The 26007-nt window shown below is 54.3% G+C and overlaps 2 protein-coding genes across 6 annotated transcripts in view; one reads left to right on the top strand and one right to left on the bottom strand.

The window, feature by feature from the left end:
- TMEM184B (transmembrane protein 184B) overlaps positions 1-6350 on the top strand; it is a 51038-nt gene extending 44688 nt beyond the window's left edge. For all 3 annotated transcript variants that reach the window (XM_027968106.3, XM_004006989.6, XM_060413554.1), the window contains exons 7-9: positions 64-233; positions 691-885; positions 3979-6350. In XM_027968106.3, the coding sequence (XP_027823907.1) occupies positions 64-233; positions 691-885; positions 3979-4220 (607 nt within the window). In that variant the 3' untranslated portion in view covers positions 4221-6350. The remainder of the gene's footprint in view (positions 1-63; positions 234-690; positions 886-3978) is intronic.
- Positions 6351-8008: 1658 nt separating this feature from the next.
- MAFF (MAF bZIP transcription factor F) lies at positions 8009-17144 on the bottom strand. Of its 3 annotated transcripts, none has more exons than XM_027968105.3 (3): positions 16924-17144; positions 10424-10489; positions 8009-9833 (listed from the first exon to the last, which is right to left on the bottom strand). In XM_027968105.3, exons 2-3 carry the CDS (start codon positions 10457-10459, stop codon positions 9369-9371), a joined length of 501 nt encoding a protein of 166 aa, XP_027823906.1. In that variant the 5' UTR covers positions 10460-10489; positions 16924-17144; the 3' UTR covers positions 8009-9368. The 3 variants fall into 3 exon arrangements, with proteins under 3 accessions (XP_027823906.1, XP_042103657.1, XP_042103658.1); XM_042247723.2 differs by having other exon boundaries at positions 16928-17144; XM_042247724.2 differs by lacking the exon at positions 16924-17144 and adding an exon at positions 14619-16249.
- Between the last annotated feature and the right edge of the window lie 8863 nt (positions 17145-26007).

The raw sequence follows: 26007 nt of genomic DNA, 5'->3' as shown, positions 1-26007 counted from the left end.
AAGGAGGCCCCTTGTTGCTCAGAAGGGTCTGTTCAAGCCTGAGAATGTCCCCGGTTCCCGCAGCGTCACCAGCGGCTACCTCTACGTGACCATCGTCTACAACATCTCCGTCAGCCTGGCCCTCTACGCCCTCTTCCTCTTCTACTTTGCCACCCGGGAGCTGCTCAGCCCTTACAGCCCTGTCCTCAAGTTCTTCATGGTCAAGTCTGTCATCTTTCTTTCCTTCTGGCAAGGTGCGCCTCCTCCCGGCCCCTGCGAGGCCAGCCGTGCCTCCCTGTCCCCTCAACCTCGTCCTCTGCCTCCTGCTCACCATCCCCAGTGCCCCGAGGGCCTGGGCCTTGGGGTTGCCATGGGCGATCCTGGCTGGAGCTCAAAGGGACCTGTGTCCACTGAGCACCTGTGGGGCATGAAGTCTGGGCCCCCAGAGCCTTTCACTGGAGCCAGGAGCGTTGGTGGGATTGCTTCCTGGACAGGGGGATCTCAGGGTTGGTGTCCAGCCAGGACCTGGGGGGTACTTTCCTCAAGGCTCCGGCTTGTGTCAGCACTCCCACCCAATAGGAGAAGCTGTGCACCCTGCTTTCACCCTCCCAGAGGAGTATGGCACTGGGGCGCTATGTGGAGGGAAAAGGAGAAGGGGATCCAGTCTTGGGCTCGACGGCCATGGCGCCCCTTCCATACCTCCCCTTCCAGGCATGCTCCTGGCCATCCTGGAGAAGTGCGGGGCCATCCCCAAGATCCACTCGGCCCGCGTGTCGGTGGGCGAGGGCACCGTGGCTGCTGGCTACCAGGACTTCATCATCTGCGTGGAGATGTTCTTTGCAGCTCTGGCGCTGCGGCATGCCTTCACCTACAAGGTCTATGCCGACAAGAGGCTGGACGCACAAGGTATGAGCCAGGGTCCTAGAGTTGACCCCCGACCCCCCACCAACCGGAAGAGTGCTTCCTGGCCCTGCCCCTCAGCCCCTCCTGCCTCCCAGGGTCCTTCTGGTATTGATGGATCAGGAGATCAGGAGGGGACCCTCGGTGTAGGAAAGGGGCCACAGAGGTCCAGGCACCCCTGCCCCCAGTTACAAGGTGTCGATGGGGGTGAGGACTGGTCCTGGAAGTCAGTGGGGGTGAGGACTGGTCTGCAGCAGGTCTGGAGTATGGAGACCCTGAGATGATAAAGCACAATATCTCCATGGGAAGGCCAGGACAGAGACCCTAGGATAAACAGATTCCTAAGGTTCCTGATATCGAACAGCATTATCCATTTTGTCCTATAATTTCCTTGTCTCTAAAGCTTTTTTTTTTTAACCTGATTATTTCTAAGAAACAGACTCAGATGGTAATAGCTTTTAACAGCTTTCTTTTTACACCTGCTAATCTTTGCTTTGTGAGAACAGCGGTTGGCAACCCCAGTTGTATATTAAGATGCCCTGGAGACACTCGCCCTCAGAGATTCTGCAGTAGTTGCCCTTGGGTTGAGCCCAGCAGGATGTGCCGACAGCTCCCCAGGCAATTCTGACATGCTCTCAGGAAAAGCAGGGGCTGAGGGCTGCCTCTGGCTGCTGCTGGGCAGAGTGGTAAGGCTCGGGACGAGGAAGAAGAGGCTGGCAATGCCTGAACCAGCTCGCCCCTCGAGGAGACAGGAGGGTCTCGGGAGGAGGAAGTCTCCTGGTCTAACACATCTATCCATGGGGTCGGTTGCTGCCAGTTCCTTGCGTGTGTGGCCGAAGGCCCAGGGCCCACTTGCCTAGGCCCACCACCTGTGCCCACCATGGGCTCACTGGGCATGCTGAGCTGAGTGTAGAAACACTGGCCTGGCCTTTGCAGGGCTCCTCAGGGGGCCCCCTCCCACCTTACTTGTCTTGTGCTTTCCCTGGTTGAGAAGGGGCCTTAAAAACCTGCGGCTGTGTGGACTGAATCACCTCCAGGCCTCTCAACTCCAGTGCACCTGACCACGTTCACCCAACACACTTGCCGCCTGGGCATTCTCCATCTTTTTTCTGGTTTGGATTCTGCACTTAGTGCCAGAGGGGCTGTGCTGGCCAGGGCTCACTGCTGCTAGCTGGCATCCCACCCACCTCCCACCAGCTGGAAGAGATGTGGCCAGCACCCTCCCAGTGTCGAGGGCAATGTCCCTGGGACCTGGTCACCCTGGTGCCTTGAGCCTGAGGCCGTGGCTGAGAACCCTTTCTAGACCATTAAGGTCTAACATGGTTTAAGGCCCTGCTTCTGTGGCCCTCCCCACAGAGGCTCTCCACGGTCACCTGGGCTCTCTTCTCGCCCACTGCCCCGAGACACATCCACCCCCAGCCAGAAACAGCGTGGCCAGGCATCCAGCTCTAGCAAGGACCCCAGCCCAGCCTGGGGAAGCTGCTGCACGCCCTCGCCCACCACTGTGCGGGTCCTAGGCCAGTTGTTCACCTGTTAACCACAGTTCCCGGCCTCTCTCAGCCCCCATCAGAGTTGAGTGCAAAGCCAGCTCTGTGGTGTGGTCTCTACCTGTCAAGCACCCTCTCCTCCACGCCCCGTCTATGAAGTGTTGCAAGGTTGGCAACGCACGTAACACGGGCTCAGGATTTCTAGCCAAGCGTGAAGAGAAGTGGGGTGCGGGGGGTCCCTCCTCAGGTGCAGAGGTTGAACTCCGACCAGCATTCTGGGTGTCCGCTCTTGGTGCCCCAGCAGAAGGCCTGAGCCCTGAAGGAGCAGTCTCCTAGATGGACAGAACTGCCCCGGCCCAGGCCTAGAGGGGCAGTGGGGCCACCTGAGTGCCAGCTGGGTAGGGGCGGGGCCTGGGGTGGGGCAGGCAGCGTACGCGGTGAGGTGCCCGCCTTGGTGATGGGCATGAGGTGTTCACTCAGCTGTCTCTTGTCTTCTGTTTCTCTGGCTCCCCTCCCTCTCCCCCTGCCCTGCTTTTGCCCCGGGTTTGGCCTCGGGCAGTGCCGACATACGGCCCTTACGGTAGGTTCCACTCAGTCTGTACGTCTGTCCTGCACGCCACTCCTGTCATCAGCATGAGTCTCTCCCTAGCTCCTTCTCTGTGTCCCCGTCTCCTCCCGCACAAGCACCCCTGGGGCGCGGAGAGCGCCTGCCAAGGGCTGCCCTCCGTAGAGCTTGCCTGCTTCATCCTCTCTCATTGTTCTGAAACATGCCCTGTGCATTCTGAGGGCACAGTGCTCGTTGATGGGGAATTGGGGCATTTGGTTCTGTTCTGTGGCAAAGAATGCCAAGGGGGAAAGGGCACGCGGATTTGGGTCTGAAGACTGAGGCCAGAGTGGGGCTCGCCCCCTACGTCTCAGTTGGGGGCCTGGGCCATCTCTGCCCCTGCTCCCTCCCTGAGCCCTTGAGGACAGTATGTTAGGGAATTAGGAGGAAGAAATAAAGAACCCGCCTGCCAGTGCAGGAGAAATAAGAGCTGCAGATTCGATCCCTGGGTCAGGCAGATCCCCTGGTGAAGGAAATGGCCACCCACTCCAGTAATCTTGCCTGGGAAATCCCATGGACAGAGGCGCTTGGCAGGCTGCAGTCCGTGGGGTCTCCAAGAGTCAGACATGACTGAGCAATCAAGCACCTCAAGGCAGGGCCCCCCCTGCCGGAGCCAGGATGTCTGCTCTGCTGTGGGTCCAGGCCCCCGTTGGCCTGTTTGGGTGGAGCGGGCCCTTGGTCTCTCCAGAGTGAAGGGGAGCATCCCACAGGCCTGGACCCTGTCCCGCAACTCCCTGGGGTCCTTGGGTTCATGCCTGCAGCACCCCAGTCTCCACCCCAGCTCCCTTCCCCACTCCGAGGCTACCCCCCGCAACCCCTATCTCCCTTAGAGGTGCACTGCAGCCAAAGGAGCCGTTCCTTTGCTCGTCCCTTCTCGTCGCCAGGACCCTGTTCTCTGTCCCAAGAGGGGTTGGTTAGATGACACACACTTGGGACCAGGGGCAGGGGCCCAGCTGCCTTACCCTGCTGCCCAAACCCCTCACCCTACCTCCCGCCTCCTCCCTGCAGGCCGCTGTGCCCCCATGAAGAGCATCTCCAGCAGCCTCAAGGAGACCATGAACCCCCACGACATTGTGCAGGATGCCATCCACAACTTCTCGCCTGCCTACCAGCAGTACACGCAGCAGTCCACCCTGGAGCCCGGGCCCACCTGGCGCGGGGGCGCCCACGGCCTCTCTCGTTCCCACAGCCTCAGCGGCGCCCGCGACAACGAGAAGACGCTCCTGCTCAGCTCCGACGATGAGTTCTAGGGGTGGCTGCTGCTGGCGGGGGAAGGACTGGCCCCTTGGCCCAGGGCAGGGTGTGCCCTGCCTCCGGCCTCACCTCTAGGCGGGGAGGCCGGGTGGCACAGCCTTGGCATCACCCTTTAATTTATTGGACCAGAAACACTCACATATCGCTTCAAGAGGAACAACCCGACGCCGCCGTCTGCCCAGGGTACGGCCCAGGCTCACCCAGGAGCCTTCAGGAATATTTATACAAGGCCACGGCTCTACCGCCTGGACCATGGGGAGAGGATGGTGGGAGCAACTCCCCGTGCCCCTGCAGCTCGTCCTGTGAGGACCAGCCATGCCCAAGCCCCGATGCTTGTGTTGTGGACCAGCGGCTGCCACCTTCTCAGCCCCTCACCCTCCTCCCCCAGACGTAAACCCCTCCCCCAAAGACCGTGCAATACTCTCTCCCCGGGGCTCCTGCCTGCTCCCAACCCTGCCCCCCTGGTCCCATGCTAGATTAGCCTCACCTGGGCAGGAGGAGGGGGCACAGATGCTCTCTGCAGACCCTCCTCCCGACCCAGGCCTGCCTGGCATGCTGCAGGGATCAGAGCCAGACACCAAGAGCCATGGGTACCCCCCTTGGAGGGCGCCTGGGTGTCCTCCGGGGCCGCCCCATCTGCCTGCCTCATGCCCCTTCCCCTGGGCCTGCTGAGGAGCCAGCAGTCCACACTGCCCTCCCACGAGGGGTCCTTCTTGAGAGCATCTTGAGCAGAGCCCTTGCATCCAAGCTACTCAAAGGGTCAGGGGCTCCCAGCCCTCCTTCCCCTGCTGGATCCTCGTCTCTCCCTGGGGCTCCTTGCTCCTGTTTCACAGGGAGGGCCTGGTTTCTGCATTGCAGACCAGCTTCCGGAGGAGGAGCAGTGCAGGCGGGAGGGGTGGGGCATGCGGCGGGGAGCCCAGAGTTGGGGGACTCCTCTCTTTGGCCCCATATCCACACAGGACCTGGTGTCCTGCCTCATCTGGCCCCACAGCCCATCTCTTCTGTGCCTTAGTCACATATGAAAGCCCCCCACCCCCACTGCCCCTGCCCCCGGCCGTCAGTCTGGCCCAGACACTCCCTGGGGGGCTCCCTGTTAAGCTGCTGGCACTCAGTGGATCCTGTAGTGCAGGGCCAAGTACCCTTGGACAGGCTTCAGGGGTGGCCAGGACCACCAGTCCCCCTCCCTTCACCCACCTCCACGCCCACGTGCATGGAGCCTCCCAGGGCCAGAGCCCCCAGGCAGGCCGGGCTTCCACTGGCCACTGTCTTTGGAGGAGCCTCATGATAATGGGACACAATGCATGTTCATTCAGGCAGGAGTTCCTGTCACATGAAACCCAGAGAGCACGCGGGTGTGGGCTGCACCAGCCTGGAGGAGGGGAAGGGGAAGGGGGCCCAGCCCTGAGGGACCTTGGCATCTCTTTACCTTTTGGCCACTCCTGGACTGAACCATGCCAAGGTCGGGCAGGGGGTTCCATCCCAGGAGTCTTCCCCGGCCTCTTTTGGTGACCAAGCCAGCACTGGGGTTGAGGGGCACAGAGGCCAGCTTGTGGGCCCCTGTTGGATGGGCCTGGCCAGCTGGTACCAAGCTGTGCAGGAAGGCAGCGGGTAGGTGCGGGCTGTCCACGGAGAACCTCTGGGCTGCCCCTGTCATTTGCTTTCATAAATTTGATTCTCCTTCCAGGCCAAAGTGGGCTGTTGACTCCCTGTCCCCCACCCCCGTCTTTGCCTGCTCTGGCCCCTGGCCACTTGCAAGGTGGACGGGAGGTGCCCCATGGCAGGGAGCTAGCAGCCCTCGGGGAGATGGGGGCGGGGAACGCGTGCCCAACCACTCCACCCCTCCTTCCTAGGATGTGTAACCTACCTTGTCTTTTTATTTTTTATTTTTATTTTTTTTTCCCAATAGAGTAGCTCTTTGTACATAAAAAATACTTGAAAAATTAATTGTATGATGTATGAGAAGACAGAGTCCCCTAGTTTTGTATCTCGTGTATGACTGCCATGAGTTCCACCAGAAAGCCGCTCTATTTTGGTCTCTGTGACATTTTAAATGCGTGACAGAAGTGAGCAAATACAGTGAGAAAGAAATATATATATGAGATAATATAGCTTGTATTGAAATCTTCTCTGCTGGTGGGTGAGATTTTCTTTTCCCCCAGCTCCCGTGTATGTGTGTTTGGGGATGGGTTTAGTGGTTGTGGGTTCAAAGGTGTCCTAGAAAACCCTCTTCTGTCCGAGTTGCAGGTATAAGTGGTGGGGGGGTCACATTGCCAGACTGAAATTGGGGTCCAGGTCCCCAGAGTGTCTCCCCCTCTTCTGGCCAGTGGGACATTGGTCACTAGGTCCACCACCTCGACACCCAGCAGCGGGCGGGTTGGTGCCTCGTGCTGGCTTCAGTCTACCAGCTAAACGGGGTGCACCCTCCAGCAGCCCCATTCCTGCAGGTGTCTCCCTGGGGTTTAAAGAATTTCCTGTGATCCTCATGCCTCCTAGTCCATCGTCATGCCTCCACCCTGGGACCTGGGGCAGGAGGCCTGGAGCACGGCCTGCCCTGCAGTGGGCATGTGCCGGACACCTGGCACCTCCCTGCCGCCTCTGCATGCCCTCTGTGGCCTGGCCCGGCTGACGGGGCGCTCAGGAATGTGGCGCGGGCGGGGAAATTCCCAGCCGCCACCCTCCACTCGGTCCCTGCATGCCTTCCTGCTGTCCTTTCCACGGGCTTGGGCTCTGTGTCTCGGCATCAGGATCCTGGACCCCAGCCTGAGAGGGCAGAAGGGCCTGTGGGCCTGTGGGCCTGTGGGCCGTTTCCCAGCTTTCAGGTCCTCTCCAGAAGCATCCTTCTAGCCCGGCCATCCCTCCATACCCAGCCTCATGGAACTCCTCCTCCTGGCCATCAGGTGCTCTGGGGTAAGCGTTCACTCTGCCTGTGGAAGCTTGCAGCCCCTGGCATCCCCACGTACGACCTTACACTTCTTGAGTTGTACAGATGGGTAAACTGAGGCTGCAAGCGGTGACATAAGCCATCGAAGGTCATACAGCTAGAGAAAAACACACCCCTATTTCCCTGACCCCTGAACCACAGAACACTCCTTCCCAGGGTGCCCCAGAAGCGCTGGCAGGTCGGATTAAATTAACAAAGAAGTCTGGCATGCTGAAGTCCGTGGGGTCACAAAACGTCGGCACTACTCAGTGACTGGACGGCAACAACAGCGGGGAGTTTGGGGCCTAGGATGAGACCCAGGGTTGCATTCTAGGCCTGCAGGCTGGGGCGGAGGAAGTCACTTCTCTCTCTGCCTCCCTGTGCCTTTCCGGAACATGAGGAAAATATTTTTTACTTGGCTGTAGAAAGTCAGACCTCAATGTGAAAGTGCAATTCCTCTTAAATTGGGGAATTTTCCTCTCTGGGTGGGACTGTTTATTTGCTGACGGGATGCCCAGGGAATTTAACCCTACATTTCATTGTTCGCCTGGCTTTGCCTTCCCCAGGGAGGCTCCCTGGCTCCAGGCACCCAGATGGAAGGACAAAACCCTGTCTGGTTCCCACCTCCACCCTACATCCCCCTTCACCCCCACCAACCCACCCTACCCCAGTGCAAGCCCAGGTGCTAGATTTAGTGATGGGTCACAGTTTCTTCATCTGCGAATTGGAGGAAACCCTCCTACCCAGCAGAGGGTTCTGCATGGGACTGAAAGCAGAATTCATATTGGGGCCCTCATTCAGAACCCACCCCCGCAAAAAAAAAAAAAAAAAAACACACATAAACCAGGACACGTACTTCTAAACTGTGGAAAAAGAGAACTTGACTTTATTCAGGAAGTCTACAAAATACAGAAGGCGGATAACTCGCTTACTGTAAGTCAGAAAAATAAATAAATTCTGGGGGCCGGGCACTTTTCTTTTAAAACACATTTTTTGGTTGTTTTGCTATCCGGCTTTCCCTAAGTATAAGATAAAATGTGTTTTATTTGCAGATATAAAATATAAAGTACAGCTCAGGACTACACGCCACATTTCCCAGGCAGTGGGCGCTAGGCCTCTGGCTGGGGAGAATAACTTAGATTCGTGCAATAAATAAACAGCAGGAAGGGGCAGCTGTCTAATAGGGAAAGGGGAGGGGCTGGGGCCAGACTTCCCAGGAGAATAGCAGTCAATGGCAGTGACCCACCCCCACCCAATAGGATGGACAGGTAGGACCCTTCCCTTTTTAATGACCCCTATCCCAAGGTTCAGAACTGTAGGATCTGTCTTCTCATCTCCCCACCTGCCTCTGTGGTCACTTCCTTTGTCCCCTTTCTCTCTGGCCAGCTCCCTGGGTCCAGGGAGAGCCCAGGACAGAGTCAGGCCAGCTCCTTCCCTCTCTCCCATCTGTATCACCTTCTCTTTCCCTCTACTTCTCTTCACCTGACTCACAGAGAGCTACCTCCCAGACCACGGAGGCCCTTGCATCACCTTTTCAGGCCCCGACCACTGTCCCCCCTGACAACCACGGCTGGACTCTCAGGGCAGCAGTGGAAAGACATGGTTCCAGCTTAACCGCTAAGCATATGTGGCCTTGGGCATTGTCGGGTCCGCTGGAGGCCTGTTTCCCCATCTGTGAAATGGGCTTCACTAGGAGATTTCTAATGAATCTTCCAGCTCTGGAGGGCCAGGCATCCAGGCCCAAAGCAGAGGCGGGAACATCAACTTCCCAGCTGGACAATCCTACCAGAGGCATGCGGGGTCAAGTCTAGTCTTGTATCCTGGAGGGTGGGGACGGGCCGATGGCACGATCTGAGCAAACAGTTACAAAATGAGGGGTGGCCATCTTCCCCTCGATGGCCCTTCTCTAATCAGCTTTGTATCCCATCCTCCCAAACTAAGAAGGCTGAAGTTTTTAGGAAACGCCAGACCTCGACCTCACCCGACTTCCTATCTCACCAAAGTTGCCCCTCCCAGGGGCCGTTAGGTCCCAGTTTCAGAGACCGCACGAGGAAGACAGGATCTGGGGAGGGAACGTGTGTTCACCACAGAGGGAGCTGGTGGCTGCAGAGAAATGGCACTTGGAGACAGAGGCGGCGCTTAGGCACTTAAGGATGGCAGCTGGGGTCGGAGGGGCGTGGTTTGGGGAATGGGCGTGGGTGGAACCGGCGGGTCTCGGCGAGCACTAGGAGCAGGCGGCGGGGGCGGGGCCGGGGGCGGGGCCCGGCCCAGGGGCGGGGCCCGGGCCGGGGCTCGGGGCGGACTTGACGATGGTGATGACGCTGGCCGGCGCCACCAGCGCCGCGGGCCCGCGGGCGGCGGCCACCGAGCGCGCGAAGCCCTGCAGCGCCTCGCACTTGCCGCGCAGCGCGTCGAGCTCCAAGCGCATGGCGGCGTTCTCGCGCGCCAGCTTGTCCACCTCGCGCTCCAGCTCCGACTTCTGCTTCTGCAGCTCCTCCTTCTGGCACACGCGCTTCACGCGGCAGCTGGCCGCGTAGCCGCGGTTCTTGAGTGTGCGGCGCCGCTGCTTGAGCCGCGTCACCTCCTCGGCCGAGAGCCCTCGCAGGTGCCGGTTCAGCTCGCGCACAGACAGCCCCATCAGCGCTTCGTCCGACAGGTGCGGCGTGTTTTCACTCAGCTCACGCTTGATCTGCGGGCATGGGCGCGTGGGGAAACTGAGGCTCAGGGTCACACTCTACCCTGCGGGCCCTGAGCTCTGGACCCGGCGCGCAGCAGGTGCTGGGGTCAGCTTCCCCTCCACCGCTAGTGTTCCCCATTCCACGCCAGGGACACTGAGCTGGTGGCTGGACTTGCTCCAAGACTCCGAAGGGGAGCAGGAATCCCCAGAGGGGAAACCGGGTGAGACCGGGATCTGGATACAAAAGGAGCCACCCTAGAGCTCAGTCCGGATTCTAACCCAGCGACTCGGCGGGGACTCAGCCAGAAAAACCCAAGAAAGCACCTTTAAAGTCCAGCCGTTCCGTGGACATTGTCTTCATGGGAAAGTAGGTCTAGAGAGGGAAGTGACCTACCCTGGGGCACACAGCCTATGGCAGATCCCAGGCCTGCTGGTTCCCAGCCAGGTGGGGCCTGGAAAGGCCCATGAATGGCTTCATGAATGCCTGATGTCTGCTGAGCCCCTCTTGGGGATTCTAGGAACTGAAGGGGAAGCTGGGATGGGAGCTCAGCCTGGGCAGGGAGGGAGGGGAGGACAGGAGACAATAAGGGCTGCCTTCTCACCTTCAGCGCTTTGCTGGATAAGGGATCCACAGACATGTTTGCAGAAGTTACCCTCTGGGCTAAGACCTAGGGGAGAGAGGAGACCAAGGTCAGTTTTTCTCCCACTTGGAATAAAATCCAAACACTACTATCTTCGCATTCAAGGGCCCTGCTATCTTAGAATTCATCTCATACCACTTCCCTTGGCCCCAGTGGTCCAGCTACAGTGGCCCCACTGAATGGTTCATTCCAGCCTCAGGGCCTTTGCACTTGTGGTTCTCTTTACTTTTCTCTTCCTTTTATCTCCCCAAAGACTTATTTAGATCTTTGCTCAGTGCTACCTCTTCAGAGAGGCTGCTGCTAAGTCGCTTCAGTTGTGTCCGACTCTGTGCGACCCCATAGACGGCAGCCCACCAGGCTCCCCCGTCCCTGGGATTCTCCAGGCAAGAACACTGGAGCGGGTTGCCATTTCCTTCTCCAATGCATGAAAGTGAAAAGTGAAAGTGAAGTCGCTCAGTCATGCCTGACTCTTAGCAACCCCAAGGACTGCAGCCTACCAGGCTCCTCCGTCCATGGGATTTTCCAGGCAAGAGTATTGGAGTGGGGTGCCATTGCCTTCTCCTCAGAGAGGCTAAAACTGGCTAAAACATCCCTTGTACCATATCATATAACCCCGTTTACTAACCCCCAGGTTCCTTTCACACTACTGCCTGCCTCGATTCTGCCCTCCGGCCACAAGGAATTTCTTTCACTTCCTCTCACCCCATGCTTTCTTGCCTTTGGGTCACGCCAAACCTTGTGACACTTCTCCTCCCACTCCCACTTTATTTGGCAGACTCCTACTATTCAGCCTTCTGTCCTGAGCATGGACATCCCCTCCTCCAGGAAGGCCTCCCAGGCTCCTGGGACTTTTTCAGCACCGCCCACCCCAGCAGTTCTACCCTATGTTGTAACGGTCTGTTTCCTTGACTCCCCACCAGACAGGGACCTCCACAGCCAAGAACCAGGCGCACACAGCTCTGGGTGTGAGGCTGCCAGCACAGGGGCTGGCAGGGAGCAGGCACTGGTGAGGTGTGGATTGGTGGCCTATGACACTTTCATCCAGCTTGTCAAGGTCTGAACCTCGTGCCAAGCCCAAATCTGCTGCAGACGGTCAAGAGAAAAACCTCTTGGCCCTGCCTCCAATTCTTTCTCCTTTCTATCTGCTTCTGCATGGCAGGGATGGCACACAGATACCAGGAGGATGGGAGGGAGACAAAGGGATTCTGTCTTCCTAACTGGCTCCCAGGGAGGGTATAGGAAACAAGGAAAGGAACAGTGGATTAAGGGTCAAGCCTGGTTTGAGTCGCATCTCTGTTTTCTTCAGGCTGTGTGACTGTGGGCAAGCCACTCCTCCCCTCTGGGTCTCCACTTTCCCATCTGTAGGTTGTGAACAATACCTATCTCATAGGGTTTTGATGGAACCAAATGTTGCAAAGAAAGAGGTCAGTGAGCACCTGGGGGGTTATTAGAATTGCTGAGTCTGTCCAGGAGGGGTTGGGCCTGTAGCAATTCCTGGGACATCGCTTTGACTTGGTGTCTCCTGGCTGGCCAGGGTCACACAGGAAAGGCTCTTACAGACTGTCTGGCCCCTGCCTCCTCACTTCACCCAAGGGGAGGTGGAGACCAGAGAGGGGCCCCTCTTGCCTGAAGTCACACAGCAGGTGAATGGCTGCCTTCTCCTAAGTCAGGAGGAATTCTGAACACCTGTAAAAGTCCCAGGACTGAATCCTGATTGCCTTCACACCATCAGCATGCCAGTTCTCCCAACAACCCTGTGAGGTAATGGCCAGAAAAGTCAATAGAGTAGCCCAGGGTCACACAGCTAACGGCGGATAAAGCCTGGGTCTGAGGCCACATGGAACCACATGTCTCCTCGCAGTGAGGTCCTCACAGGGCACCCTCTCTGGGCCCTGTTTCCCCACCCCTGTAAACAGAAGCACTCGCCGGGCTCCAAGGCTACCCAGCTCTGATGTGCCAGGATCTATGTTGGGCCTGCAAGTGTCACCCAGATATCCAGGCCTCCTGGCTGGCTGTTTAGGGGGCTGGGGTGTTATGTGATGCCCAGGCAGTCTGGGCTACACAGAGAGCCTGATGGGAGAGGTGATCTAAGAGCCTGCTGGGTGCTGAGCAATATGTGGTGGCTGACCGATGCAGAACTCTGGAGGCATGGCCCCTAGGACAAGGCATTTTTCCTCTCTGGACCTTGGTTTCCTCTCAAAGTGGGGACAATCATCATAGTGTTTGTGTGTAAAAACAAGAGGCTTAGAAAGATCAGAAGTGGCAAATGGTTGGTTTATCTCCCCACATTCCTCCCTCTACTCCTAACACGGACATCAATAATCAATTACCGCACTTGCTCTCACTGAGGTTGGACACAGTTCCTGAATCTTTCTCAACACAGCGCTGTTTTCCACTGAGCTTGGACATAACCTCAGAATCCTCCTCAACACAGCCCTCCAGAGTAGGCCAAAGAGGAAACTGCTGGCCATCCCCTATACTAGATAATGGCTGAAGGTCCCATCCTCTCTGCAATTCTAGGTACTTTGGGACCCCAGGGAGGCTTTGAACCTGTTCTTGTCTCCTTTCCTCTTTCTCCTCCTGTCTTAGCCTCAGCCCCTCAAGCACATGCTACATGTCAGCTGAGGCACCCATGTTTGCCCAGGAACGTCCTAGCTCAGCAGAGCCAGGCAGTCACAGAGGGAAAGTCACAAGAAGGTCACACCTCAGACTTTTAGCACTCCAACTTCAGACCAGGGGCTGCTGGGCTGTCAACCAAGGGGCCGGGGTCCTCCACCAGGCAGCCTTGGCCAGTCTGGTAGACCTTGGACTTGAGACAGCAGCTGATGCAACCTCATTGTTCTGTAACTGAAGCAACCAAGCAGCTGTTTGGTGGCAATGGTGGATTGGAACCCTGGAGTCCCCAGCTCAGGGCTCTTTCTTCAAAGCCAGCCACTATACTCCTCTCTCTGAAGGATAAGAGTTGGACACGACTAAGCGACTGAACCGAACTGAACTGAATACTCCTTATCCCCCTATCCCTGCTTCTTCCCTTCCTGAGGCCAGCAGCACTGACCTCCAGGGTCTGCAGGTTCCTAACATTCCCTGGAGGCGTGGCTTAGGGGATTGACAGCTGCATTGCCCAGTCAGCAGCCACGCCCCTGCCCCCCTAGTACACTCAGAGGCATCCTGGAGACGGCCTACCCGCTGGCATGGGCTCCTCTGGCTGCTGAGCCATTTTGCTTCCTCTGTGAGGACAGAAGGAAAAAATGTGTTTTCCTGGGCCTTGGCAGCCAGCACTGGTGGAGCCTCCTCCCTGTTGGAAGGGGAGCAGAGCTGGGAGAACCCGGCACCACAGGGAAGTATGAGCCTGGGGGTCTGCCACCCACTAACACTTGCTGTGTGACTTCAGGTACACCACTCCCTCTCTCTGGGCCCAACACGCCAAACCACCAAGCCTAAGGTACCTCCTAGCGCTGACAATGTCAAAGTTTAGAGAGTCAGATTCTGGCCTGGAATGGAACTCCCAAGACCACCAGCAGAGTAGAGGCCCTGGAGCAAGGTAAGGGAAATCAGGGAAGACTTCCTGGGGGCAGGGGCCTAAGAACACAAACTCAGAGACTATCAGCCTTGACTCTCCCTCTGCTCCATGCCTAACCCTTAAGCATTTCCTCTTTCAGCTGCACCGAGACAAAAACCACCTGCTCTCTGCCTCCACCTCTGACCCCACCAGCTCTCCTCCCTGTCAGAGGGATCATTACTGACACAAACCTACCAACCTGACCATGTTCGGCCCATTTCATAACCCTATGATGCCAGCCTCCCCTCTAGCCCACGTGGTAGGCCCTTCTGGCCACCACCATGTTCTCTCCCCACACTCTTCCAGGATCCCCATGCTGACCACAAATGAATGAGCAGACAACAAACTCTTACCATCCCCACACATTCCCCAAAGGGACACACGGGGTGCATGTGTGTAAGAGAAGATGTCACTTGAGCCCTGCAGGATCTGCTTGTTTTGGAGAAACTGCTTCAAGAATCTTACAGCCCGTGCCCAGGAGTTCTTGTTTGCCTGGGGCTCCCATGCCTTTTTCTCTAGGTGTTGTGAAGTTTTACCAGGACACTGACCCAGGGCTCATTCATTCATTCAATCAGCAAACACCCAAGAAGCACCTACCTTCTAGGTCCCAGGTGTGGTGCTGCACCCTGAAGGACCAAAGCTGAATCAAAGCCCCTGCCCTTGAGGTCTTCACAGATGATTATCACTTGATCTGACATTCTGGCTGACTGTCATCTCCCCAGGGAAGCCTTCCTTGATTACCCTGGCTAAGTCAGAACTGTGTTATGTACTTTGTAATCACAGTGACTTCCTCCTCGTACCACCTATCTCAGCTGTGGTTTTGCATTAAGTTTAGTGGCTCTTTCCTCAACTTTGTCTTCCTTCCTTGACTGTAAGCTCCCAGAGGGCAGCTCTGGATCTGATTTGTTCACTATCTTATCCCCAGCATCTAGTCCTTGGTGGGCTCCATGGCAACGCAGGCTAAAAGTATTAGGACTGAGGGAGGCACAGGGGCCAAGGGAGCCCTCACTGGGTCCTGGGCCCTACTGAAGGTCCAGGGGTGATTCAGTGGGAGGTTAAACCTTTCGGTACTAGCTTTCCATCTATGACTGAGTCAGTCAGCCACTTCCTCCTGTTCCCTGATCCCTAGCCCTGCTCAGGGATGTTTCCTGCCCAGTTTTGAAGATCTGCCTGCCTGATTCCTGTGCTCCTGGTGGCTACCTCCCTTACATATTCCACATATTCCTGGACAACCCTGGCCTCCGCCTGGGGCTGTTGGCTCTGTTTTCTCTTGCATGGTTCCCCTGGAAATTAGGCTGTATGTGGAGGCTGTCACACCCCCACCAGCCCACTGCCCTTCTACCACCTTGAATGTTGCCTAGCTGCTGCTACAGATGGGGACTCAGAAGTTACCAGCTGTGGTAGCAGCTCAGAGATCCAAAGTTAAAAGATTATCTGGTCCAGCTCAATGCCCTCCCCCCACACACCCCATGATCCTGTAGCCCTGTGGGTGGGAGGAAGAGAGGGCAGAATAGGACCAAGGAAGCCCTAAGCCCCAGCCCAGCCCTCAACATCCCTCAGCAGGGCATTGATGGAGGAGCAGGGCAGGGTGAGGCGCCTTCTCACAGTAACCCCTCCTGCACCAAGACAAGTAGTCCCGCTGCCTGTTAACCAAGTCTGGCCCAAGTCTTCAACTAGCTCCTCAAGTCCAGTCATCGATAGCTCTGTCTGATTAGCCCCACTTGTAAACTGAAACCACCAGAAGGGCAGAAACCAGCCCCACCCCAACCTTGGGTTCTCACCCTTCCTGATCCAGCAGGTACAGCCTCTAGAACCCAGACCAGCCAGAGGAGTAGCCACCAGGGAGAGGAAGCCTGATATCCCTTCCTACCTCCAACCTTTGCCGTGTTCCCGGCCCTCCACACTCCCCCCACCCCCGCCCTTCCTGTTTCTTCTGAGACTGAGGGGCTGGGTAGCCCCCGGGATAAAGGAGAGTCCGAGGGGAGGGTCTGTCTTCCCCAGGCAGCCAGAAAACCTGGGGACAAGGACCTGGACACCAGCCTACTTTGTTGCCAGACCCACCGGGGTGATGGAGCCAGGGGTGGCCCCTTCACCTTGTTCCCCAGGGAAGCCCGGTGGGATCTTTGATATTTTGCCCCACCCCGTGGCTGAAGGCGCCGGCTCTGGGTGGGGGACAAACACCGCAGTCACGTGGCTGCGGTCCTGGGAAACTCCGGGGAGAGCGAGGGCCTGGCGGCCACCGGCTGGTGGGAAAGGGACAACCCGGGAGAGATTTCCCAGACCCTTGTGACTACGGACTGGGCCATTTCTCTCGCTTCTTCTTTTATTCTTGTGGTCACACTCTTTCGGAGGTACGGTCCGCTGGTTATACAGGCTCCACACACACACACACACACACACACACACTCACATTCCCCAAGGTACTCGGCGCAAGCACGCACCGGGCAGGATACCCAGGACGCTGGCCAGGGAACACACACGCACGCCCGCCCTCGGACGTAAACAAACCGCGCACGCTCGGCCTGCGGGCATCGGTCCAGGGACTGTTCTCACCGAGTCACGTACTTGCACACACCGCCCCCGGCCCCGCCTGGGCGGACGCTGACGCTCGCCAGCCCGCGCTGCCCCTTCCTGCCTGACTTCACCGCCTCTCGGCCCGCGCCCCCAAAAGGGGCCCATTAACACCGCACCCCGCCAAGTTCGTTTCGGCCGCGTCTCGGTCTCACAGGACCTCCGCCCCCCCCACCACCCCCACCTCGACACCCTCCCAAGCCAGCAGTCCAGGCGAGGGATCCACGGTAGCACCGACTGAGTCGGGCCCGGGGCCCCGCCCCAGGCACGTTCCAGGAGCGCGGAGACCCTGCCGCCCCCTGGCCCTGCGCACTCGTCCCGCGACCCTCACCCGCCTCTCCTCCTGCTTCGCCTGGCGTCCCTGGCACGCACGGGGTCCCGCTGCCGTCTGAGCTGCTCTCCTCGGCCCGCGCCTCGGTCAGCCTCCCCCTCCGGTCCCGACCGCGGGTCGCTCAGAGCCGGGATCGCCGGAGCGACGCGCCGAGTTTTGTTGTGGGGCGGGCAGCGCTGGGGGCCGCGCCGAGTTGTAAGGCGAGCTTCCCGGAATTACTCACTCACAGGATTCCTTTCATTCATAAAAACCCAGTCATACGGTGACGTCACCGCCCGGCCGCCCCCCGGCCCCAGAGCAGCCTCCCGACTCCCCAACCCCGCCCCCGACCGGCTCCGCCCCGGATAGGCCCCGCCCCGCCCCAGGCCCCGCCCCTCAGGATTCTCAATCCCGGTTAGAGCGCTGACTGCGGGCTTTCACGCGACATCTCACCGGAGCCGCGGTCGTGGGCCTCTTCTCCTTTCGACCTACACCCTCTGCCTCGATGATCTCATCTAGTCTCGTGGTTTTGAATGCCATCTGTAGGCTCAGGAGCTCCAGATTTTGTATTTCCAGAGGGAACGGCTTCTTTTTGAGTTCCAGACTGTATCCAACTGCCCACTCAGCGCCTCCACGTGGGTACCAGATGGGGCCCCCATGCCCTGCACGGCCAAGATCCCACTCCTGAGCATCAACCCTAGCTCAGCAACATACACACCCAGTATCTCCATCTCAGCTGTTCAAACCCCAGACCTCGGAGCTTTGCTCCGTACCTTTCCTTTCTCCTCACTTCATGAGTCACTGGCTCCACCTCCAACACCACCCTGCATCTGACCACTTCTGGCCACCTCCATTTCTGCCACCTGGTCCAGGGACCATTAACTCAGCTGGACCACGGCCAGTCTCCTGATAACGTCCTCACTTTATCCCTAAAAGCTTTTTTCACACACCAGACCATATTCTGCTTGTTTAACACTCTTCCACCCTTAACACTCTCAAAGATTTTCCTTCGCATTTATAATATAAACTATACTCCTCCCTTTGGTCTACAGGGCCCTAAGCCATCGGGTCTCTGCCCAGCCTCACCTCCGTCACTCTCGTCTCACCCCGCTCCTCTCCAGTCACACTGCCCTTTTTACTGTTCATTTAACACACCAAGCTCATTCCTGCCACAAGTCCTTCGCACTTGCTGTTTCCTCTTCTGTTCACTGCCTGGCTCTTTCTCATCTTTCAGGTCAGCTCAAATGTCATGGCCTTAGAGAGGTCTTTCCTGACAGCCCTGGCTAAAGGAGCCACCATCTCTGAAATTTGTTTTTTATCTTAGCTTAATATCTCCATGTTAATATTAGCTTAATATATGCTGACAAGGGCCCATCTAGTTAAAGCTATGGTTTTTCCAGTAGTTATGTATGGATGTGAGAGTCGGACCATAAAGAAGGCTGAGTACCAAAAAATTGATGCTTTTGAACTGTGATGTTGGAAAAGACTCTTGAAAGCCCCTTGGAGGGCAAGGAGATCAAACCAGTCAGTCCTAAAGGAAATCAACCCTGTATTCATTGGCAGGACTGATGCTGAAGCTTCAGTACTTTGGCCACTTGATGCAAAGAGTCGACTCATTAGAAAAGACCCTGATGCTGAGGAAGTTTGAGGGCAGGAGGGGAAGGGGACAACAGAGGATGAGATGGTTGAATGGCACTATCGACTTAATGGACATGAGTCTGAGCAAACTCTGGGTGATAGTGAAGGACAGGGAAGCCTGGCGTGATGCAGTTCATGGGGTCACTAAGAGTTGGACATGACCTAGCGATTGAACAACAAATATCTCCATAGGTTATTATCTTGCTTATATATTTGCTTATTATAACCAGACTGTAAGTTTCATGAAGGTAGAGACTTGTCTATCTTCCTGACTACTGCAGATCTTTTGCCTAGAGCAGTGCTCGGCACATAAGCAAGCCCTCAGTAAATACTTGTTGAGGAAATAAATGAGTGAAGGCTCAGAGAGGTCAAGTGACTTTCTAAAGTCACCCAGCCAGGACGTACAAGAACGGGAGTTTGAATCTAGACCTAATTCTTGGTCTAAACATTTGGGATTCTGCCCAGCTGGGTGAGGCCCAGTATAAATGTAGGGGATGTGTTCAGGGCCTGTATTCAGGGATGAATACATTCAGGGATGTATTCAACCACCCCAAAAGAGGTGGCTTTGGGGGCAAAATAGAGGGGTGTCCCAGTTCCTTCTTTTCCTTTGCTTATGGTGTTTCCATTGCCTGAAGTGCCTGCTGCTGCTCCAGGAGCCATCAGTTCTGTGAAACGGACATCACAGCACCTACATTATTTTACAAGAAGGACCAAGGACCTTCCCAACTGGGAGGTCTTTCTGTGGCCACCAGCAAGGCTCCCCCTTCCCTTGATCTCAGAGCTCTTGCTTTGCTTCCTCACCTATGAGCGTTGGTCCACCTGGGATTGTGACAGCTATCCCTTACCTCCCAAAGGCCTGGGTTTCATATGCAAGTTGGCCCACTAGCTTCCCAAGTGACCAAATGTTGTAGCAGCTATGTCTGGCAAAGTATTCCCCTCAAAAATTTTCCCTAGCCTTATATCTACATAGCTAAGAGAGCCATTCACATTACCTCTTGGAGGACCAAAGTTCTCAGTTTTAGAAACAGCACAATTGTGATTGTCTTTTTTTCTCTACCCTCCATTTTCAATGAGTTTTCAAAAGCTGAGGCCATAGTAGGTGTTTGACTAATGAATGAACCCCCTGTGGATCTGCACAACACTCCTAGACACCACGAAGCCTAAATTCTCCCATCTCCTGCCTGCCTGCACTAGGGGGCCAAAGCTTCAGGAGCTACCCAGCAGGGACTGCTCCCTGCAGACGTGGCTCCCTCTCTGGTCAAGGTCAAGGGACATGGTGCAATGTCATATTTAAAAGTGGGAGCTCTCTGGCTTAAAGCGGTCCCTAACGGCCAAATTTGGGACAATTTAAGCATCAGAAGAAATAACAGTAAACATGGGTTAAGACTTGCTGAATAAGAGAAGAATCCATGAGTCCATATAATATGAATAAATAAATAAAGAGAAGAGAAAGCTCCATCTTCAAGGGAAAAGCAAGATAGGGACTTCCCTGGTGGTCCAGCGGCTAAGACTCCACACTCTCGATGCTGGGGCCCATGTTTGATCCCCGGTCAGGGAACTAGGGCCTACATACATGCTGCAACTAAGAGCTCACATGCCACAACTTAGAAAAATCCCATATGCTTCAACTCAGACCTGGAGCGGCCAAACAAATACATAAGCAAAATATTAAGAAACAAGACACTGACGTGTTCAGAGGTAAGGGGCATCTGTCTGCAATTTACTCTCAAATGGAGTGGGAGGGTGGATTATAGATAAAATGTGATAAAATATTAACAACTGAGGAATCTGGGTGAAGAGCATATAGAAATTAGATATTGTTCCTGCAATGTTTGTTTTAATTAAAAAAGTAGGATTTTGTTTCTTTGCTTGTTCTAAGTAGGGGCTCTCAAGTCAGCCTGTGGGCTCAAATCCCAGCCTCACCACCCCCCCCCCCCCCCGCCGACCAACTAAGTGACTTAACCACTCTCTGACTCCTTTATAAACTAGGTTCACTGTTGATAATAGTGCCTGCTCTGTGGCTTATGAAACAATTTATTGGGTTCACACTGAGAAGCACTGGGCGCAGTGCCTAGTACTCAGTAAGAGATCAGTAAATAAATACTGGGTTAGAGAGAGAAGAGTTCTCTGGAGTCCCCTAGGACACTCCCTGAGAAACTGCTTCTCCCTCAGGTGAGTGATGCAAAGCCAGTGGGCACCTCACCCTGCCCGGAGACCCCTCCTCCTGTCAACAGGAAGGAGCCTTATGGCCTGTGCCTAGAGAGGGAGCCGCCCTTTGCCAGCAAGGCCCAGCAGACCTCCAACCGGCCCAGCTGGTCTCTGCTCACCTGCCTGGTCCAAACCACCAAACAGCACTGCAGCAGGTCCTGGCGGGGCCCTGGCCCACAGTGGGTGCTGTGCCTAACAGCAGAAGCTCAGAAACCAAGCTCGACCCAAGCCAGGGGCTGTAGCTCGGAACCACCCCTGGCTACCCCAGAGTGGGGTATTCCTTCCTCCCAGCCTGTCTTTCCCACCTGCAGAGTGAGAGTGTAGAATCAGATCAGTGGTTTCTCAACAACCTCAAACCACAGTGAACTTTCTTCAGATGAAACTTAACTCTGCAGTGTGTCCTGCCTTATAAACCATCAGAAGCCAGGCTGCCACGGAGGAGACCCGGGCTGGCTTTAAGTTTTCCCTTCTTGGGTGTTTTCTGGAGACCCTTCTTGCCCTGAGGTTTGATTTCCAGGCCCCCATGAGCTCCTGACCCTGGGCCCTCGGGCCTTCCTTCCTTGATTTGCAGGGTGGCTCCATCAGTTGGGCCAGGTCCCACATTTCCCACGGATCCCTCTACCTGGTGGGAGTGATCAGCAGAGGCATCCCTTCCAGCTCCTTCAGGTACCTATCTTGTCCCGGCTCCTCCACCCATCACATACTCCATGTGTACATTGTATGTATGCTCACTCACTCAGTCACATCCAACTCTTTGTGACTGAATGGACTGTAGCCCACCAGGCTCCTCTGTCCATGGAATTATCCCGGCAAGAATACTGGAGTGGATTGCCATTTCTTCCTCCAGAGGGTCTTCCTGACCTAGGGATCAAACCCAAATCTCCTGCATCTCCTTCACTGGCAGGCGGATTTCTTACCACTGAGCCACCTGGGCAGCCCCTCAGATGCCTTGTACCAGTTTCTTACTACTGCTTATCACTTCTTTTTCTTCTTCTTTTTAAAATATTTATTTATTTGGCTGTGCTGGGTCTTAGTTGTGGCATTTGGGATCTAGTTCGGAACTGGGAACTGGTTCCCTGAACAGGGATCGAACTCCGGGCCCCCTGCATTGAGAGTGTGCAGTCTAAGCCGCTGGACCACCAGGGAAGTCCCACTGCTTATTACTTCTGACTCTACTATGTCTATTATGCTTATGAGATGCCTCCTTTGAGCCAGACACTGCGCTAAATGCCTAAGACCTATTTACATGATATCTATTTTCCCATAGCATATCTCTTCTTCTACTGCTAAACAAACCAATCATCAAAAAAATTATCTGTACTTTTATCACATTTTAGTGTCTTCATAATTTCAATGTCTCCTTCCTACAGTATCCTTCTCCAATGAGGTGGAATGTGGTACAGAAATGGTCAACCCCATCAGGTTTATGGGTTCACCAAATGCTTTGGGAGTCCCCCCATTGCCGGGTGTGGTGTGCCTGATCCCCTTAACCCCTTCTCCCCATCTTAGAAGTTAGGTATTATCATCACTTATGTTGCAGGTGAGGAAATTGAAACCCAGAGAGGTGAGGAATCTTGCCCATTATCACACAGCTAGTCCCTGGCAAGAGAAGAACTTGAACTCAGGTTGATCTGACTCAGGGGCCAACCTCTCTGCCGCTGCCCCTGTCAGGAAAAACCTTGGGCTTTGCCGGAGAGAGATGAGCTGTTTCACATGGACCACTCCTCCTGTGGGAGGAATCCTCCCCCTCTTTTTCCCTCCTACTGTTAAATCATAAGAAAACTGGGCAGGCCTGACAGATGGTGTCCCTACACTGGGCTGCTGTCTGCAGGGGTCCTGGGTCTGGGCAACAGATTGTCTGTGTGTGCTTAGTTGCTCAGTCATGTCCGACTCTTTGTGACCCCATGGACCCCCACCAGGCTGCTCTGTCCATGGAGATTCTCCAGGCAAGAATACTGAAGTGGGTTGCCACGCTCTCCTCCAGGGGATCTTCCCAACTCAGGGATCGAACCTAGGTCTCCCACACTGCAGATTCTTTACTCTCTGAGACACCAAGAAAGCCAACAAAGAGAAAAATGACTTTGAACAAATCCAGATAATCATAATAGCTGTTGTTGTCCTGTTTATGAGACATTTCCTCTGTGGATCTTTTATCTCACAAATGCTATGAGGTGTCTTTCTTGTACCCACTGTGCAGATGAGGAAACTGAAGCTTAGAGAGGCAATGCCACTTGCTCAGAACATGCCAGTGAATAGACTCTCACCACCTCTGTGAATATGAGCGTTTCAATGCCACTTCACCAGTACAGCATGTTTTCATTTTTTAAGTTCTGCTAGATACTCTGGGGTATCTAGAGGGCCTCAGGAAGCATCACTATGAACAAAGCTAGTGGAGATGATGGAATTCCTGTTGAGCTATTTCAAATCCCAGAAGATGATGCTGTTAAAGTGCTGCACTCAATATGCCAGCAAATTTGGAAAACTCAGCAGTGGCCACAGGACTGGAAAAGGTCAGTTTTCATTCCAATCCCAAAGAAAGGCAATGCCAAAGAATGTTCAAACTACCGCACAATGGCACTCATCTCACACACTAGCAAAGTAATGCTCAGAATTCTTTAAGCAAAGCTGCAACAGTTTGTGAACTGAGAACTTCCATATATTCAAGCTAGATTTAGAAAAGGCAGAGGAACCAGAGATCAAATTGCTGACATCCTTGGATCATCGAAAAAGCAAGAGTTCCAGAAAGACATCTACTGCTTTATTGACTACGCTAAAGCCTCTGACTGTGTGGATCACAACAAACTGTGGAAAATTATTCAAGAGATGGGAATACCAGACCACCTGATCTGCCTCCTGAGAAATCTGTATGCAGGTCAAGAAGCAACAGTTAGAACCGGACATGGAACAACAGACTAGTTCCAAATTGGGAAAGGAGTATGTCAAGGCTGTATATTGTCACACTGCTTATTTAACTTATATGCAGAGTATATCATTCAAAATGCTGGGCTGGATGAAGCACAGGCTGGAATCAAGATTGTAGAGAGAAATATCAATAACCTCAGATATGCAGATAACACCACTCTTAAGGCAGAAAGCAAAGAGGAAATAAAGAGCCTGTTGATGAAAGTGAAAGAGGAGAATAAAAAAGTTGGCTTAAAACTCAACATTCAAAAGCTGAAGATCATGGCATCCGGTCCCATAACTTCATGGCAGATAGATGGGGAAACAACGGAAACAGTGACAGACTATTTTCTTGGGCTCCAAAATCACTGCAGATGGTGACTGCAGCCATGAAATTAAAAGACGTTCGCTCCTTGGAAGAAAAGCTATGACCAACCTAGACAGCATATTAAAAAGTAGAGACATTACTTTGCCAACAAAAGTCTGTCTAGTCAAAGCTATGGTTTTTCCAGTAGTCATGTAAGAATATGAGAGTTGGACCATAAAGAAAGCTGAGCACCGAAGAATTGACGCTTTTGAACTGTGGTGTTGGAGAAGACTCTTGAGAGTCCCTTGGACTGCAAGGAGATCCTAAAGGAGATCAGTCCTGAATATTCATTGGAAGGACTGATGCCAAAGCTGAAGCTCCAATACTTTGGCCACCTGATGGGAAGAACTGACTCACTGGAAAAGACCCTGATGCTGGGAAAGATTGAAGGAGGGAGGAGAAGGGGACAACAGAGGATGAGATGGTTGGATGGCATCAGTGACTTGATGGACATGAGTTTGAGCAAGCTCCCTGAGTTGGTGATGGACAGGGAAACCTGGCATGCTGCAGTCCATGGGGGTCTCAAAGAGTTGGACACGACTGAGCGACTGAACTGAATTTTCTAGGCAAATGACATTGTCTTATTTAAATTTACATTTCTCTGAATATGAGAGATCCCACTTTCTTCATTGAGCTTCCAGAATAACCCCCAGGTGGACTCAGGTTCCTGTCCTCACAATGGGGATGGCTGTCCGCACCTCACTCTGTGATGGCTCTTTTCCCTCCAAGTTGCTGTTCTGTGTTTTTTTTGGGGGGAGGGGCTACACCTTGTAGAATGTGGGAAACTTCTGCCTCAAGGCCTTTGCTCTTGCTGCTCCCTCCATCTAGAACATTCTCTCCTGGATTATTACAGGGCTTGCTCCCTCATCTCATTCAGGTTTTTGTTTTACACATTCATTTATTTGGCATTATTTACTTGGACATGAGTTTAAGCAAGCTCCGGGAATTTGTGATGGACAGGGAAGCCTGGCATGCTGCAGTCCATGGGGTTGCAAAGAGTAAGACATGACTGAGCGACTGAACTGAACTATTTGGCTGCACTCAGGTCTTAGTTGAACCATGCAGGATCTAGTTCCCTGACCAGGGATCGAACCAAGGTCCCTTGCATTGGGAGCACTGAGTCTTAATCACTGGACCACCACAGAAATCCCTCCCTTAGGCTTTCATTTAAATGTTTCCTTTCTCAATCAGGCCTTCCCTGGCCACTCTTCTAAAACTCTAATCCTCTCTGTCTCCCCTCCTTGCTTTTACCCCATAGCATTTGTCACCCTCTAACATACTGTATTTTTTCCCAACTCTTTAATTATAAAAATGTTCTAACACACAGAAAATGGAAGGAAAAGTACAAAGGCACTCATGGACAAACCCCAGATTCAACACACTAGGTTTTCGGAAAGATGCTAATATCATGACACTTCACCCAAAGATTTTGGCAAAACACACTCTTATGCCTGACTTCTGTCGCTTGATCATTGTCTATCTTTCCCTGCAACTGTGCTCACTGTGAGAGCAGGGATTTTAGTCTACTGTTTTTGCTATGATTTCCTCAGCACCAAGAACACTGCGTGACACACAATGGGTCCTCCTACAGTTTAGGGAAAGAAAAGTCAAGACAGGTCTTGATTCTAGATCTGCTTCTTATGCACATGCAACTCTGTCAATCATCTCCCCGCACAGAATCTTGGTTTCTCCGTCTATTAGAGATAATAGGATTATTTCTCAGGATTGTTGTGAGGATCAAACAAGCTAAAAGTGTAAAACTGCACTGTGAGCATGCTAGTTAATTTCAACCTGAGGTAGGTTGACCCCTTGGGTTCTGGGGTGATTTTAGCTGCACCTAGTCAGCCCCTCAGAGAAGCTCTTTGACTTGAACTGCTCCAATGCAAAATCCAGCAGAAGCCCAAAGGGTTCCATATTACTAGCCCCTCCCTTTCCACTGCTTGCTCACTCAATGCTACCTACTAACTCCTTATTCTTCATCTCTTGCTAAA

The sequence above is a fragment of the Ovis aries genome, chromosome 3 (genome assembly GCF_016772045.2).
Source record: "Ovis aries strain OAR_USU_Benz2616 breed Rambouillet chromosome 3, ARS-UI_Ramb_v3.0, whole genome shotgun sequence".
NCBI lineage: Eukaryota > Metazoa > Chordata > Mammalia > Artiodactyla > Bovidae > Ovis > Ovis aries.
This window is presented reverse-complemented; position numbering and strand designations above follow the sequence as displayed.

Bases quoted from the DNA above. Each gene is read 5' to 3' on its own strand.
- MAFF (XM_027968105.3), bottom strand. From the start codon at position 10,459: ATGTCTGTGGATCCCTTATCCAGCAAAGCGCTGAAG. The intron at 9,834-10,423 runs GTGAGAAGGCAG...CCATGCCCGCAG, and splicing joins TATCCAGCAAAGCGCTGAAG to ATCAAGCGTGAGCTGAGTGA.